We start from the raw sequence: 16,502 nt of genomic DNA on the forward strand, positions 1-16,502 counted from the left end.
AGCATTTGAATCAAATGTATAATGTATAATTTAGTAGTCTATATTAACTGTGGCTTCATAATCCCCTTTACTCCCTGAAGTATAATGTAATATTTATTTCAGGTTGCCAGGCATATTTAGCAGATTTCATTAAATGTAAAGACCTTTTAAAAAAAATTATTAAAAACATGTATTCATTTCACTGAAGACTTGACTTGTATCACATAATACACTTCCATGAACATATCCATTTATGGGTGCAAAAAGGAAAAGAAAAAGGATAAAATACACTGAAAGTGTGCATGTGGGGAAATGCACAGTTCAAAGGATATGTCCAGTGATCAAATAATTAACGTGCACATTCAATTAACACACACTTCATAAATGTTCTGATCCAAAACTTGGATTTTGGATCAGGCCCAAATTCCAAATAAATATTAAGTACTGGCAGGTGCAGAACACTACGTTTCTTTCCAAAAGAAATAAAATTATTTAGCTATGCAGTTTAAAAAAAAATAGGAAGCATTTACTGAAAACTCCACTGAACAAATATCAATAAGCTGTTGTAACTGCTACAGGCTTTTCAATAAAATGTGGGCCAAATCTTCAAACAGACATGACTTAATTTATGCCTCTTCAGAATTCATATGTGCATCCATGGCAAACATTTTCATTTATGTGTCTCTGGAGGCAAACAGGTAATTAGATATGCAAACATTTTATGAGTGCAACAAAGTTTTACCAAATCTTGACTTTAGCCAATGTGTCTTACAGTTGGGAAAACTGACCCCACAAAAAATTATGGAGGTGCCTAGTAGTGACTCCACAGTTGTGTTCCAAAATGGGCTTAACAGTCAGCATAAAATCCTGTTTCTCTCTAAATGGAAGAGGATCAGTTGGTGTGAAGTTTCAAACATAGTTACTTTTTATGTCCTCTGAATTTTCTATGGAAAATATGTAAAAAAAAATATGAAAAGAAACTAAACAGGAAGTCTTTAAATCTGGGCTCTGTCTGAAACTTTTCCTTGTTGACTGATAGACAATATTTTTAACAGGTATCTACACAAAAATTGGCGGAGAGGTGGATCCTGAGGAGCCCTAATGCAAGAGAGTGTGCTTTTGTTTTTAAAGACAGTTTTGGATTTAGGGTCACTTTTAACAATTATCCACTATTTTTATAACTGAAAATGTATTTGGAGTGAACACAAAACAGACTGATGGGGCATGTAACCTTGCTTGCTGAATGGGGACTGGGTACACAGAAGACTGATTGGAAAGGGAGAGAGGGGTTGAAAGATGCGTGCAAGGAGCAGGCTCATACAAATCCCATTGATTGATTTGGTGGGGTGAGGAGAGGGAAGAGAGAATGAGGAGAGGGTAGATACATGTAAGCGTGATTGATAGGGACTGGTGAATGCAAACTTGATTGATAGGGGTTGGTTGCATATAAGGGTTGCTCCCCCATGGAGGTTTTTCTACAGATTTTATCCTATAACTAAGAGTTCATGCACAACTATTGAAGGATAACATTCTCTTGCTGTCCTTGCATCCCCGCAGGTGTGATACCCTCCCTAATTAAGCTGTAGAAATAACCCAGGAAATTACCACAAAAAAAAAAAACCATCCTTCTGCATAAAACCCTTTTGTATCTTCCTACACAACCAACTTCTATTGTTGGGGAAAAAATATTCTGGTACAATGATATGAACAGAAGGGTGAAAACGGAACAGCGCTAAAGCTGTGGAGCAAGATCTGTGGTGTACCACAGCTGTGGAAATGGCAAGGTGTGCTTGTGCATGGTGGAGTAGAGGACATGTACTGTTAGGTTGAATAACTTTTCATTTCCTTCCATGAGAGATCTTGTTTAAACTTATAACTTAAGAAAAAATATTTAATGTTAATATGTGATGAATGCACAAAATAAATTGTATGGGGGTATTTTTTCAGCATATTAGCTGTTTAAAAAAACAGAAAAAAAAGTTAATTTATTTGCTGAAGTACCTCTTTCATTGTTTACTTGGGGCAATCAGCACTTACTGGTAAAGTGGTTTTTTTGTATAGCTAATACAGATGACCTTTTCAGGAAAAAAAAATACCTTATGCAACAAGAGTATTGCACACATCTTCAATATTTTTTGGCAGATGCCCCAGTGGCCACCTTTTTTGTTGCTGATAAGGAACACAAAGACTTGACATTTTACTGAATAAGGAGTTTTGTAAACTCCAAATTTTCCAATATTGCAGGTATAAACTTTTTTTTAAACTTACAATTATAAGCTTGTGCTCCACTAAGCTGGAATCACATTGATATATGGTCACAGGATAAAATTTTCAGAGGTGCTTAAGTGATTTTGGAGCTTAAGTCCTATTTTCAAAAGTGACTGAGGTACTTTTGAAAATTTTACTCAAAAGGTCATATTGGTTCTTGGACAAAATGTTCTAGATCTCTTGTTTGACTCAAATACAAAATGGAGTGGCTTTCCTGAAATACAACACACCTTTCCCTTTGTCAATGTGTTACATTCTTTAAGATTTTCATTTTTAAAAGCTTTACCTGTTTAGGACGACTGCTGTGTATCTCCTTTCCACAAAAATAATTCCACATAAAATATTAGTAAAGGGAGAAGGGAAATTTGTCTCTGGCTTCTCTTTCTCCTCAATTTCTTCATCCTCATCATCATCTTCAGAATCACTCCAAGACACATAATTATCCTGATTCCTATTATTATACCACTCAACACTTTCAAACTGCTGCCGCTCATATGGTTTATATTTGCGCAAGATTTCAAGCAGTTTTATTACTTTCGGGGTTACAAATTTCAGATCAAGTGAGGCAGGTGAGAAGTGCTCTTCACACAGTGCATGTATTTTTCTTAGGAAAGTGTCTGTAAACAATAAAAATTTCCTGTGCAGCTCCTCTTGCTCATGTTTGATGTACTTCTGTAGCTCTCTCACCATCATTCCAGCTACCTTATCTGCACACCAAGGTCCCAGAACCACCAACACAGCTCGACAGTCTGACAGTATCTACAACAAATGAATTCAAACCCCAGTTCAACAGGATATAGTAAATAATTTATTCATTTTATATTGGGCTTTCATTTATAATATGAGGATAATCCTCATTGTAAGCACTATAGTGGTTGGTTTCTTTGTAAAAGATATCTACAGTTATTTCATTTAGAAGTCCCCCACAAACACAATAGGAGAAAACGTAAAAATACTTCACCAGAAACACCAGCCGCTAGAGCTACACTCTATATTTTATCACTTTTGTCCTTGGACAAGATGGATTTAGTTACTATTTTGTAGTCAGATGGCACTGAATCTGGAAATCTGCCTCAAAATAATTATGCTAAAAAATAATTCATAATGCAGTTATGAGCAACTGGACAGTATTATCCCCCTAGTCTAATGGGGAACAAGTTTTTAAACAAGGCAATATTCTCAATAGGCACTTCTGCATTATTACCTGAGACTGATAATTTGCCAAGAAATTCCACAAATAACTATCTCGATTCATTATATATTATTCACTGTATTTAACTAGAGCTCATGAAGTCTGTTCTATCAAAGGAAATCTTTTTAATTAAACTAAGAAAATGAAAACTATACTTTAAACAGAGAAAAGAACAGTTTAAAGAAAAAATAAATTTCATTTCAATTAATTTAAATAGGGTTAGTGCAACAGTACTTAACCTGCTCGAAAGGCATCTTTGTCATTGAGTCAAGCGGCCAAATGCCACAAAACACTATACTGTGACATCCTGACATTGTGTTGTGATGTTGCTATATCACTAAAACAGATTCATGACCCATCACATCCTGATGCAATATTACAATGAAAGCATCACAATACAGTTAAAATATTGCACCATGAGGTTTCTTATGGCTCTACAAAATTCCACTTGAAAACACTATCCTTCTCTCTTCCCCTTCTTCTCTGCCTCTCCATTCCTGACTGCTCAGAGGTACCAGGAAGACCTTTGCAATCCCTGTGCAATTTTGCACTCCTTTCTCTACAGCTTATTTGGCAGGTAATGTAGGCAATGCTCCTGTAACTGAAGAGACCCAAAGAATGTGGGAAATGAAAGAAGTGGAAGAGTTTGAAGCAGAGTATCTGGCTGAGAGTTTATTTCATCTTGTGACACCAACTGGGGATATTTTTTCAGAATACTTCCTGAAGTACCATTTCCCTTTTTTGTTTGTTTTTTTTATTGCACTATTAAAATCTTATTTGGAAAAGTCACTGGGCCTTAACAATAATGGCCAATATATAAGCAATAAAATAATTCTGCAGAATGAAAGAGAAAATACACCTCTACCCCGATATAGGGCAACCCGATATAACATGAATTCACATATAATGCGATAAAGCAGCGCTCGGGGGGGAGGAGGGAGCGGGGGACTGCGCAATACGGTGGATCAAAGCAAGTTCGATATAACGCGGTTTCACCTATAACGCGGTAAGATTTTTTGGCTCCCAAGGACAGCGTTATATCGGGGTAGAGGTGTATGATCCACAAATCTGACGAAGTTCTAAAGTCACAGAATTAGGGGGTGAAATCCTGGACGCATTCACATCAGTGGGAGTTCTGCTATTGACTTCAATAGATTTCACCCACGGTTCTAAGGAAAAACTTCACAATCAGTCACAGGAAATTAAGATTAATTTTGTTAATATATTTTAGGTTGGCTGAACTAAAATAAAAGCTTCTGTAATTAACTTGGAAAGCAATGAACAAGCAACGATAAAAATCTAAGTATGTGTTTCACATCGGACATAACGTCCTTACCTGTTTAGAAATTAAAGTAGAGTCTCTCTCTTTTGAATGTACAGATATGTTGCAGTCATTTAGAAAGTTAAGTGCTTCATCCAATTCTTTTAACAATCTTTCATACAGCCCACTTTTGTCGGTATATGGTCCACAATCTACCACAATCTCACATGGCTGAGAAGTATATCTTCATTGAGAGAAGCAAAAGATTTGGTCAACTACAGCTGTTGAAAGTCAGAGTTGCTTTTAGCTACGAAGGCTATACATTAAGCAGGAAGGACAGCCATAAACAATTTGAATTTTTTTTAATTTTTTAGTAGTAACAAACAGAAAACAAATGAATACACAGTTTAAGATATTATATAGTACATCAAAAATAGTGTACTTATTTTTTAATGCCTTAAGAGTTAGTATCTCTCAAAAAAGACGACATAAATATAATTCACACGCTATGCAGGAGCCAAACACATATATTTGAACTTTTCAGGAATGAGTGAGTATGTGTCAAAGTCATGTATGAAATGAATGTTACTTACCTGTAACTGACGTTCTTCGAGATGTGTGACCCCTATCTATATTTCATACGTGGGTATGCATGCCTGCCACGTGCCCGCATCTGGAGATTCTCAACAAGCAGTGCCCAATTGCTCTCTTTGTGCTCCAGATTGAGGGTATAAGAGGCAGTGAGGGCCAATGCCTCTCCAGTTCCTCTTCTTAACTGTGAATCCAATGGGATCCAAAGCAGAGAGGACGGTGGGTGGATAATGGACTACAGCTAGACACCACACATCTTGAAGAACTCCCAGTTACAGGTAAGTAAACCTTTATTTCTTATTCGAGTGCTAGTGCCTATGTGGGTGAGTGACAAGCAGTATTCAGACTGGAGACAGGGTTCGAGAAGGCTGGCAGTAAAGATGCTTGAAGGACTAAAGTCCCCACCGCTGCCACTGAAGCGGAGGCCTGAACTAGCATGCAATGTTTTGTGAATGTGACTGGAACTCCAGATAGCCACTCTACATACATCCAGTATCAGTACTTCCCACAGAAATGCTGTAGAAGCAGCTTTGTCTCTTGTTGAGTATTCCCTTACTCCATCCAGAGGATGGATACACTAGTAGCATGTGGTGATGTGATCAGAAATCCATTTAGAGATTTTCTGAGAAGATACTGCTGGTCCTTGCAACTTTTCTGCTATAGAGAGAGAAACAGTCTTAGTGATTTTCTCAGTGGCTTGGTCCTTTGAAAATAGAATGTCAGGGCACATCTGACATCCAGGGAATGAAGGTTCTCTCCAATGGAAGCATGAGGTTTTGAGACGAAAACAGGTAAGTGGATTGGTTGTTTGACAAAAAAATTCAGAAAATTACCTTAGGGAGGAATTTAGGATGAAGATGAAGGGAAACCTTCTCCTTGTGAAAAACTGTATATGGTGGGTCTGCCATGAGTGCCCCCATCTTGCTCAGTCTTCTGGCTGAATTAAAAACTAAAAATGCATCTTTCACAGAAAGGTGAGAACACAGAACATATATCTAAAAGGTTCAAATCGTGGTCTGGTGAGTACTAAAAGGACAAGTTTGAGATCCCATTGAGGTAAGGCTTGACCATTGACGGAAAGGCCTTTTATGAATCTCACTATTGTTGTGCGAGTAAAAATGGAACATCCATTTACTGGAGGAAGGAAAGTACTGATTGCTGTGAGATGGACTCTCAGTGAGCTAAGGGACAGACCCAAGTTCTTCAATGACAGGAGGTAATCTAACATGACTGGAATATCTGCAGAGTCTGAGGAAGACTGACTGACCTGCACCCAGGTAGAGAAGCATCTCCATTTAGCTAGGTAGCAGTTCCTACTTGACTCTTCCATATTTTAAAGAACATAAGAATATAAAAATGGCCATACTAGGTCAGAACAATGGTCCATCTAGCCCAGTATCCTGTCTTTCAACAGTGGCCGGTGCCAGATGCGTCAGAGAAAAAGAACAGAACAGGGAATTTAATCAAGTGATCCATCCCCTGTCATACAATCCAGCTTCCGGCAGTCAAGAGGTTCAGGGACACCTGGAGCATAAGGTTGTGTCCCGGACCATCTTGACTAATAGCCATTGATGGCCCTATTCTCCATGAATTTATCGAATTCTTTTTTGAACCTACTTACACCTTTGGCCTTCACAACATGTCCTAGCAATGGGTTCTACAGGCTGACTGTGTTTTGTATGCTTGTTTTAAACATACTACTTATTAATTTTATTGGGTGACCCCTGGTTCCTGTGTTTGTGAAGGCGTATGTAAAACTTTCTTATTCATTTTCTCCACACCACTTATGATTTTATAGACCTCTATTATAAAGCCCTTTAGTTGCCTCTTTTCCCAGCTAATCAGTCCCAGTTTTTTTTTAAATCTATACTCATACGGAAGCTGTTCCATATCCCTAATAGTTTTTGTTGCACTGCTCTATACTTTTTCCAATTCTAATATATCTCTTTGGAGACGGGGTGACCAAACCTGCACACATTCAAGATGCGAGTGTAACATGGATTTATATAATGCCATTATATTTTCTGTATTATTTTCTATCCCTTTCCTAATGGTTCCTAACACTGTTAGATTTTTTTGACTGCTGCTGCACACTTAGCAGATAATTTCAGAGAACTGTCCAGGATGATTCCAAGATCCCTTTCTTGAGCAGTAATAGCTAATTTACAACCCATCGTTTTGTATGTTTAGCTGGGATTATGTTTTCCAATGTGCATTACTTTGCACTTAACAACACTGAATTTCATCTGCCATTTTCTTGCTCAGTCATCCAGTTTAGTGAGATCCATTTGTAACTTTTCAAAGTCAACTTTGGACGTGATTGTCTGCAAACTTTGTCACCCCACTATTTACCCCTTTTTCCAGATCATTTATGAATATGTATTGGTCCCAATACAGTTCCTTGGGGGACCCCACTATTTACCTCTCTCCACTGTGAAAATGAAACACTTATTCTTACCCTTTGTTTCCTATCTTTTAACTAGTTACCGATCCATGAAAGGACAGTCCCTCTTATCCCATGACTGCCTAATTTGCTTAAGAGCCTTTGGTATGGGACCTTATCAAAGTCTTTCTGAAAGTCCAAGTGCACTATCAACTGAATCACCCTTGTCCACATGCTTAACGACATCCTCAAAAAATTATAATACATTGGTGAGGCATGATTTCCCTTTATAAAAGCTGTGTTAACTCTCCCACAACATACTGTATTAATCTGTGTGTTCCTTACTATAGTTTCAAACAATATGCCTGGTACTGAAGTTATTGCCAGGATTGTCTTTCAAGCCTTTTTTATTTTTATTTTTTTAAATTGGTGTTACATTAGCTATACTCCAGTCATCTGTTACAGAGGCTGATTTAAGCAATAGGTTACTTATCACAGTTAGCAGTTCTGCAGTCTTGAATTTGAGTTCCTTCAGTTTTGTCACCTAAAAAGAATGGTTCGTGTGGGAATCTCCCTCACATCCTTTCCAGTGAAGACCAATGCAAAAAAATAATTTAGCTTCTCAGCAATGGCCTTGTCTTTCTTGAGCACTCCTTTAGCACCTCGGTCATCTGGTGGCCACCTGGATTCTTTGGTCTGCTTCTTATGTACTTTAAAAAAAATGTTGCTGTTAGTTTTTGTGTCTTTTGCTAGTTGCTCTTCAAAGTCTTTTTTGTCCTGAAGCAAGAGAGGGATTGCAGACCAAGAGAGCAAGACAATGGGCTGAGGTAGACTGTTCTCATTTCTAGCAGGTTGATGTGCAGCCTGGCCTCCTGTGGCGTCCAAGTGTATGGTTTGGTTATTCAAGTGAGCACACCAACCCAGAAGGGATGAGTCCATTATGATGGAGGCACTAGGGATGGGAATGGTGATGTGAACTCCCACTTGCACTGGTTCCAGGTTCGACTACCAGGTAAGAGAGGTGATGATCCTTATGGGAACGGTCACTCTGTTGTTGATGTGGTCCTTGTCTGGTGAGTAGATAGACCAGAGCCAAGCCAGTATAGCTGAAGTCTGGCGAATAGTGTCACATAGATGTAAGAGGCCAAGTGGGCTAATAAAGATAAGCATACTTTAACCGTAATCTTTGGTCTGCAAGTAACCTGTGATATCAAATTGCTCACTGATTGGAATCTTTCTGTGGGGAGGAAAGCTCCTGCTGAAATTAAGTCATGTCACTCCAATAAAGTTTATTGTCTGTGTGGGGATCAAAATGGACTTCTGTTTGTTCATGCAGACACCCAGCGCTGCTAGAAGATAAAGCAGTAACAAAGTCACCAATCTGACCTTATTGTTGAAGCAATTTATTGGGAGACAATCATCCAAATATGGGAAGTAACTGTGACATCTCATTTGGGCTGCCAGCCCAGAGAAAATCTTTGTGGCTAGCCTGGGCGCTGTTGCTAGTCCAAAGAGAAGGACTCTGAATCATTAACGCACTTGACCTCCCAGGAACTGAAGAAACTTTCTGTGGGATGGATGAATATCTACATGAAAATAAGCATCTTTCATGAAGAGTCATGAACCACTCCTCCCCACATAGAGGAGGGAAATTATTGATGCTAATATAGCCATCCTGCATTTTGACATTTGAATAAAAATGTTCAGTTTTTGAAGGTCCAGAATAGGTATCCACTCTCCATCTGTTTGGAGGACTAAAAAAAAAAAAGTCTGTGGAATAGAACCCTCTCTCAATACTGAGGTGGCAGTCATTCTATCGCCCCTTGTTGGAGAACAGAACCCACCTTCTGGAGAAGAATCTGCTTGTGAAAGTGATCTCTGAAGAGGAACCAGGAAGTGGATTTGTGGGAAGAATAGGAGAGAAGATTGATGGATTAACCATAGTGGATAATTTCTAGACTCCAAATATCTGTTGTGATAGCATTCCAATTGTGGGCAAAAAGTGAGAGCTGGCCCCCAAAGACGGGGGCTAGAAGTTGTTGGCATCAATAACGATGGGAGGTTCTCAACCGAAGAGTCAAAAGTAACCCTTTACAGGTGGGTGGATGGGTGGAGGTCATGGTGGTAGAGGACTCGATTTTCAGCCCATGAGTCCTCTGCAGCTTGCACAGAGGCTTGGCTGAACACTGGTGATAAAAAGATTGTGGAGGGTGTGGGTCTTGGTCTATACACCTGCCTGCAGTATTTTCTCTTCAGGGCCGGGGTGTAAATTCCCAGGGTGTGGATGGTTGATCTAGACTAGAGTCTTTCAACAAGCATAAACAATCAGTTTTGTCATTAAACAAATCTGATTTGTTGAATGGTGAGTCCACTGTATGTTCTGATCCTCTCTGGGGAACCCTAAAGAGTGAAGCTAAGACTTATACCTCATAACTATAGAAGTGGCTAGCACTCTGGCTGCCACGTCAGCACCATCCACTGCAGCTTGTAGGGATGTTTTTGCCACTAGCCGGCCTTCCTCGATGAAGGACTGAAATTGGGCTCTGTCCTTAAAGTCTGCAAGTCTAAAGTAGAAGTTAAAATCTTTTTATGGTAACAAAGCCAGATCGTAATACAGAATTGCAGGCTCACAGGAGAATACCTATCTTCCCAACAGGTCCAACCTCAGAGTCCTCCTTGCTTGGACCTGTAGGTTGTAGAACATCAAGCAGTCACTGCTGGGAATCCTGGATCTCCTCCAGTGGGTTATGAAGGTCATTCACTATTCTCTGCAGTAGCTCCTGGTATTGCTTGTGGTTGTCCGGTGAAGACAGAGGGATTCCTTCATCCAGAAATGAGGATGTTGGTATCACTGATTCCTATGGATCCAGATCAATTTCCTCCACCTCCTACTTCGACAGATCCAAAGGATGCCAAGTGGGAGACGTGCCTGGATGGATCCAGGAGTCTACTATATGGATCCCAAAAGCTCCAATAAGGCCTATATGAGGGGTCAACCAGTTGAGGGGGCTCCCATGGCATCGGGTACCAGCAATCCCTAGGAAAGCCATACCAGGGAGAAGGGAGTCCAGATCTCCTTGACTCCCTGCCAGGGCTCATCTCTCTATGAGGAGATAAACGACTGGCAGGAGCATCTGACTCTGAGGGTGAAAGTGGAGATGGCTCCTGTGTTATTGAAGTAGTTTTACCCTCTGGTATGGCAGTCCTTCACAGGAAGATCAGGCCTAACAGGAGAGTGGACTGAGGATAAGGGAAAAAAGATATCCTCTCAGGAGACATAAGTGTCCATACATCTAAGTGTTCAGGGTGCTCCGATGGTCATGACTGAAAGTGACGATGTGTCCTGAGACATTGCTGTAGGCCGGTCCTTTGAAGGACGAGATGGTACTGCTGAAGTGTCAGATCACCAACTCCATCCAACAGTTCTGGGATGTTGGTCTTTACCCCAATGGAACAGATGGATCCTTTTTCTTTCATGCTTTACGCTCCTGCTAGGGGGTCTTAAGCAGTCCTGAGCCCTTAACATCTGCATGCAAAGACTTGCTCGACCTGTCTGGTGTTGGAAAGGGATCTCTTCTCTTAGGAAGAGACCTGGACAGGGATTTGTCCTCATAACCACGAGTTTCACTTACTCTCATACAAAGTCTTTGAGCTTAGCAGCTCTTGACTCCGTTCCCAAGCTTGTGCTGCTTGTCCGTTGGGGCCGATGTACAGGGGTCTCCCTGACCGAGATCAGAGTGAGGTCTCATAGCCTTCTCCAGAAGGTGTTTCTTCAATTAAGGTTCACGAGCTGTGTGTGTTTGCAGGGGGAAATGAGCAACAGATGCTGCACTTTGCAGAAATCTGAGTATCATCCAAACAGCAGAGGCAATGTTGGTGGTCACCACTCTTGGAGAAGGAGCAAGGGCAAGTGATGCAACGTTCTTGAACCCCGAGACTTTGAGCACAGTCCCAGACTGAGGGAAGGGGCTCCCCAGCAAAAGGAAAAGCAAGCTCTACTAACTATACTATAAAAACTAATTATTCTAATATAAAAACGCATTTACAATATCTATTTACAGGATATTAGAAGAAAGAATCTGAAGATAACTGGACACAGAGGATTCTGACTCAGGCAATGCAGTGGTAAGAAGGTCCTGTAGAGGCATCGGCCCACACTGTCTCTTATGCTTTTCGTCTGGAGCACGAGGCGAGCAAATGCTCACATGCAGGCCAACAGACAGTGCTTGTTAAGAAAAACTGGGTGAATGCGCATGGTGCACATGCATACCCACGTGTGAAATACACATAGGAACCAGCACTCAAAGAAGAAAGTGAGCTTTGCAAAAGAGCATTGTTCAAGTTTAGATAAGAGCTCCTTTTGAAGTGTATACTAGTGGATAAAGCGATTGTACCATCTTTTACTTTGTCTTAAATAAAGCATCTACTTATGTTTATACCAACCAAACCGGGGGGGGGGGGGGGGGGAGGGAAGGGGGTCAATTACGATTAACTCACTGACTATGGATGCAAAAGTTGATGAACGTACACATTTTTCTTCTGCTACTTGACAAGCAGAGGCATACTATTATTACTACTTATTTGTATTTAGGTAGCACCCACAATGTTCTTGACTCTATACAAATATACGGAAAACGGTACTTATCTGCGATAGTTTTTCTGAATTGCTTTTGTCATTTTTTAATAACCACAGTAAAATTTTAAAATCTGCAAGACCTTGTAGTGGGAGTTGTAAAATCCTGCCAAAACCAGCTCACAGGTTATGAAACTCGATAATATACTAGTTACTTTTCAAACATAATAAATTGTAGTCCCTGCCCCCAAAAGCTCTCAATCTAAGGAACAGTTATTTTTCAGAAATCTCTTCTTAGGTAATTCTTCACTGCTCCTTTTAAAAATATTTAAAGGCTCTCACTATTCAGAAAGAAACTTAGCATCGATTTTTTTAATAAAGTGATGGCACTGTATGTATAATTTTATATATACACACATATATATTCATGAGCATAAAAAACATAGCTACTAATAGTGTTCTTTCCTCAGTCTTACTGATATGAAAACACAAATATAAATTTAACACTGACAATTGTGTATTAAAATTTACCTATCTAAGACCACCAAATCAGTCGCAGTTTCAGCATTGCTCTTTAGGATTTTCTCCAGTTTCTGAATCTTCTCCTCTAACTCAGCAGGATCACATTTCCCATTTAAAATGGAAGCTGTTAATCCCAGGATTCGAGGACAGGATGGACAGTTCTCACAGATCTGTGAAGTAAACCAGAACAGCAGGGTAATAAAACTGTCAATTCCTCCACCAACACATCCTGAGTGCATCTTTACAGATAAATATCTAGATCTCAGGTTCAACTAATATTTCAGCACCAGGTGTCAGAAAAAGAACAATGGATATTTTCAATCTAATATAACTAACCAACTATAGTTAAATTAGAAAATTGAAACATGTTAAATATAAAATTTTAACTTTTATTGTTTTAGTAAAAGTATGCAAAGGCAGAAATTTGCTAAACATTCTATTAAGTAGAGATATTCAAAGCACATAAAAGCAGGTATGAGGTACCTTGTCAACATTTATACCATAAAAACGACCACATTTTAAGTGTTTACAACATGTCAAAGGATTAAAATACCACTATAAAAAAATTAAACCTACCACATGATCCCTGGTTAAGCCTGTCATTCATTGGGGAAGGAGTGGAGGAAGAAGGAAGGATGAAGAAAAAAAAGAGATACAGAAGGAGATGCTCTTTGAGTTGCTTGGTTCATTTCAGTTAGGGCAAATAACGCACAGGGCCAAAAATGCCCTCACAACAAAAGCTTAAAGCTTTAGAAATCAGTACCTATGTATTAAAAAAAAAAAAAAAAATCCACACTCTCTCAAATGGTTATTTTATCAATGGCTTTTTAAAGGTTCAGTAATTCCATTTACTCAAAATAAGATTCAATTTTAAATTCACAATAAAATTAGCTGCACTACTACATCAATTCCTGACCAATCACCAATGTACGTTAAGGTAAAGATACTGGTTTCACCATTCTATGGATCAATGATGTCAATTTTCTCCAATAACTCTTCAGTAAATTCAGCAACCCAAAATACACTGTACACTTTCCATTGTTTCTCATCCTCAGTTTTGTAGTGAAGAGGAGTGACACTTAAGCATTTTATTTTAAAAACATGAAATACCTTTTAAGATACAAATCCATATTTTAGCTGCTATGCAAAAGTTAGATACATTTCACGTTTCTAGTCTGAAATTTTACCACAAACAAGTGTTAAGTTCTTGTTTCCAAGCAACTTACTTAATGAAGGAAGCCCATGTTATCTACATGAAAAAAAATAAAGTGCTATTGTTCTTACTGCCCCAATTGTACTAAACATATTTTAAAAGGGAACACCATAAGAATATAAAATTATTTGAGATGAATACACTAGAATAAATTATCTAATCAAGAAACTCTACAGTATATTTATAATTTGACTAATCAAAAACCTACACAGCACCAAATAAAACAATTTTATGAAGAGTTACATTTTTGAATAGCGTTAAAGCATTGACTATCAGTTGCTACATCATTCTGTCATAAAATGGTAGCCACAATTCAAATATTTTCCTTCTTGAGAGCAATATATACCAAAATGATTTTAAGTAATAATCTTTACACTAAGTCAAATTAGCCAGTGAACTTTTCACTAACAGATTTGTGATCTGAACCTCAGTGAAATTAGAGACGCTGTAGATAAAAAGGTTAAATAATGGTGACCTACCTTCATAATTTCTTGATACGGATGGTCCTGGATTGCAAGATGGCACTCATCAAACACCAGAAGATTAATGTTTGACAGGGATAAGTATTCATTTTTTAAAACGTTCAAAACGACATGACATGTCATAACCAGAACCTAAAAATACAAAGAGAAATGCAACAAATACTAGCTATTAGCACGTTACCACGAACATTGCTAGCTTTTTTGACTACCACTACACACTGAGCAGATGTTTTCAGAGAACTATCCAGGATGACTCCAGGATTTCTCTCTTGAGTGAGAACAGCTAATTTACAACCCACCCTTTTGTATGTTTATCTTGGATTATGTTTTCCAATGTGAATTACTTTGCACTTATCAACACTGAATTTCTTCTGCCATTTTCTTGCCTAGTCATCCAGTTTAGAAAGATCCCTTCGTAACGCTTCAGTCAGCTTTGGACTTAACTGTCCTGGGTAATTTTGTATCATCTGCAAACTTTGCCACCTCACTATTTATCCCTTTTTTCAGATCATTTATGAATATATTGAGCAATATTGGTCCCAGTGCAGATCTTTGGGGAACCCCCACTATTTACCTCTCTCCATTGTGAAAATGGACCAGGTATTCCTACCCTTTGTTTCCTGTCTTTTAACCAGTTGCTAATTAATGAAAGAACCTTCCCTCTTATCCCATGACAGCTTACTTTGCTTAAGAGCCTTTGATGAGGGACCTTGTCAAAGGCTTTCTGAAAGTGCAAGTACTGAACTCTATATTGACTGTGATCACCCTTGTCCATATGCTTGTTGACACCCTCAAAGAATTCTAATAGATTTGTGGGGCATCATTTTCTTATAAAAAAGCCGTGATGACTCTTCTTCAACATACTGAGTTAATCTAGGTGTCTGATAATTCTGTTCTTTATTATAGTTTCAACCAATTTGCATGGTACTGAAGCTAGACTTACCAGCTTGTAATTACTGGAATTGCTTCACAAGCCTTTTTAAAAAATTAAATGTCACATCAGCTATCTGCCAGTCTGGTACAGAGGCTGATTTAATCAGTTACACATCACAGTTAGTAATTCTGCAAATTCATATTTGAGTTCCTTCAGAACTCTTGGGTGAAGACCATGTGCTCATGGTGACTTATTACTGTTTAGTTTAATCAATTTGTTCAAAAAACCTTCTCTACTGACACCTCATTCTGGGACAGTTCCTCAGAAGTATCACCTCAAAAAATGGCTCAGGTATGGGAATCTTTCTCACATCTTCTGCAATGAAGACCAATACAAAGAATTCATTTAGTTTCTCCGCAACAATCTTTTCCCCTTGAGTACTCCTTTAACACCTCGATTGCCCAGCAGTCCCACTGATGGTTTGGCAAGCGTCCTGCTTTCGATGTACCTTAACTTTTGCTGTTAGGTTTTGTCTTTTGCTAGCTGCTCTTCAAAGTCTTTTTTGGCTTGCCTAATTATACTTTTACACTTGACTTGCTAGAGTTTACGCTCCTTTCTATTTTCCAGAGTAGGATGTTAGATTTCCAACTTTAAAAGGATATCTTTTGGTTTTTAACTGCCTCTTTTACTCTGTTTAGCCATACTGGCATTTTTCTGGTCCTCTTACTGTTTTTGTTATTATTATTATTTGGAGAATACATATAGTTTGCACCTCTATTATGGTACCAATGTTAGCCAATGTGATAACCAATGGGACACAGTATTACCAGGGTACAAACTATATAGAAATGACATAGTAGGTTGTGCTGGTGGGGGAGTGGCACTATATGTGAAAGAAAGCATAGAGTCAAATATAGTAAAATGGATAGAAATTCCATGCTTGAATAATAAGAGTATAGCAGTAGGAATATACTGCCAACCACCTGACCAGTGTGGTGATGGTGACTGTGAAATGCTCAGAAAACCCAATAATAATGGGGGATTTCAACAATACCAATATTGATTGGGCACCATCATCAGAGATATGGTGATTGAAAAAAGGAGTACTGAAAGCCCAGCTTCTCAAAGACACACCGTGGGTACTCTCAGGAATATTGGATCTTT

At 38.8% G+C, this 16,502-nt stretch overlaps 1 protein-coding gene across 6 annotated transcripts in view; it reads right to left on the minus strand.

The window, feature by feature from the left end:
* DICER1 (dicer 1, ribonuclease III) overlaps positions 1-16,502 on the minus strand; it is a 98,942-nt gene that overhangs the window by 41,897 nt on the left and 40,543 nt on the right. For 5 of the 6 annotated variants that reach the window (XM_054026236.1, XM_054026234.1, XM_054026235.1 and 2 more), the window contains 4 exons: positions 14,462-14,596; positions 12,779-12,939; positions 4,776-4,944; positions 2,534-3,006 (listed from right to left, as the gene is read on the minus strand). In XM_054026236.1, coding sequence (XP_053882211.1) covers positions 2,534-3,006; positions 4,776-4,944; positions 12,779-12,939; positions 14,462-14,596 — 938 coding nt within the window. Of the gene's footprint in view, positions 1-2,529; positions 3,007-4,775; positions 4,945-12,778; positions 12,940-14,461; positions 14,597-16,502 lie in introns of those variants that run through there. The other variant, XM_054026237.1, reaches the window with a different exon arrangement.

The sequence above is a fragment of the Malaclemys terrapin genome, chromosome 4, assembly GCF_027887155.1.
Source record: "Malaclemys terrapin pileata isolate rMalTer1 chromosome 4, rMalTer1.hap1, whole genome shotgun sequence".
Lineage (NCBI taxonomy): Eukaryota > Metazoa > Chordata > Testudines > Emydidae > Malaclemys > Malaclemys terrapin.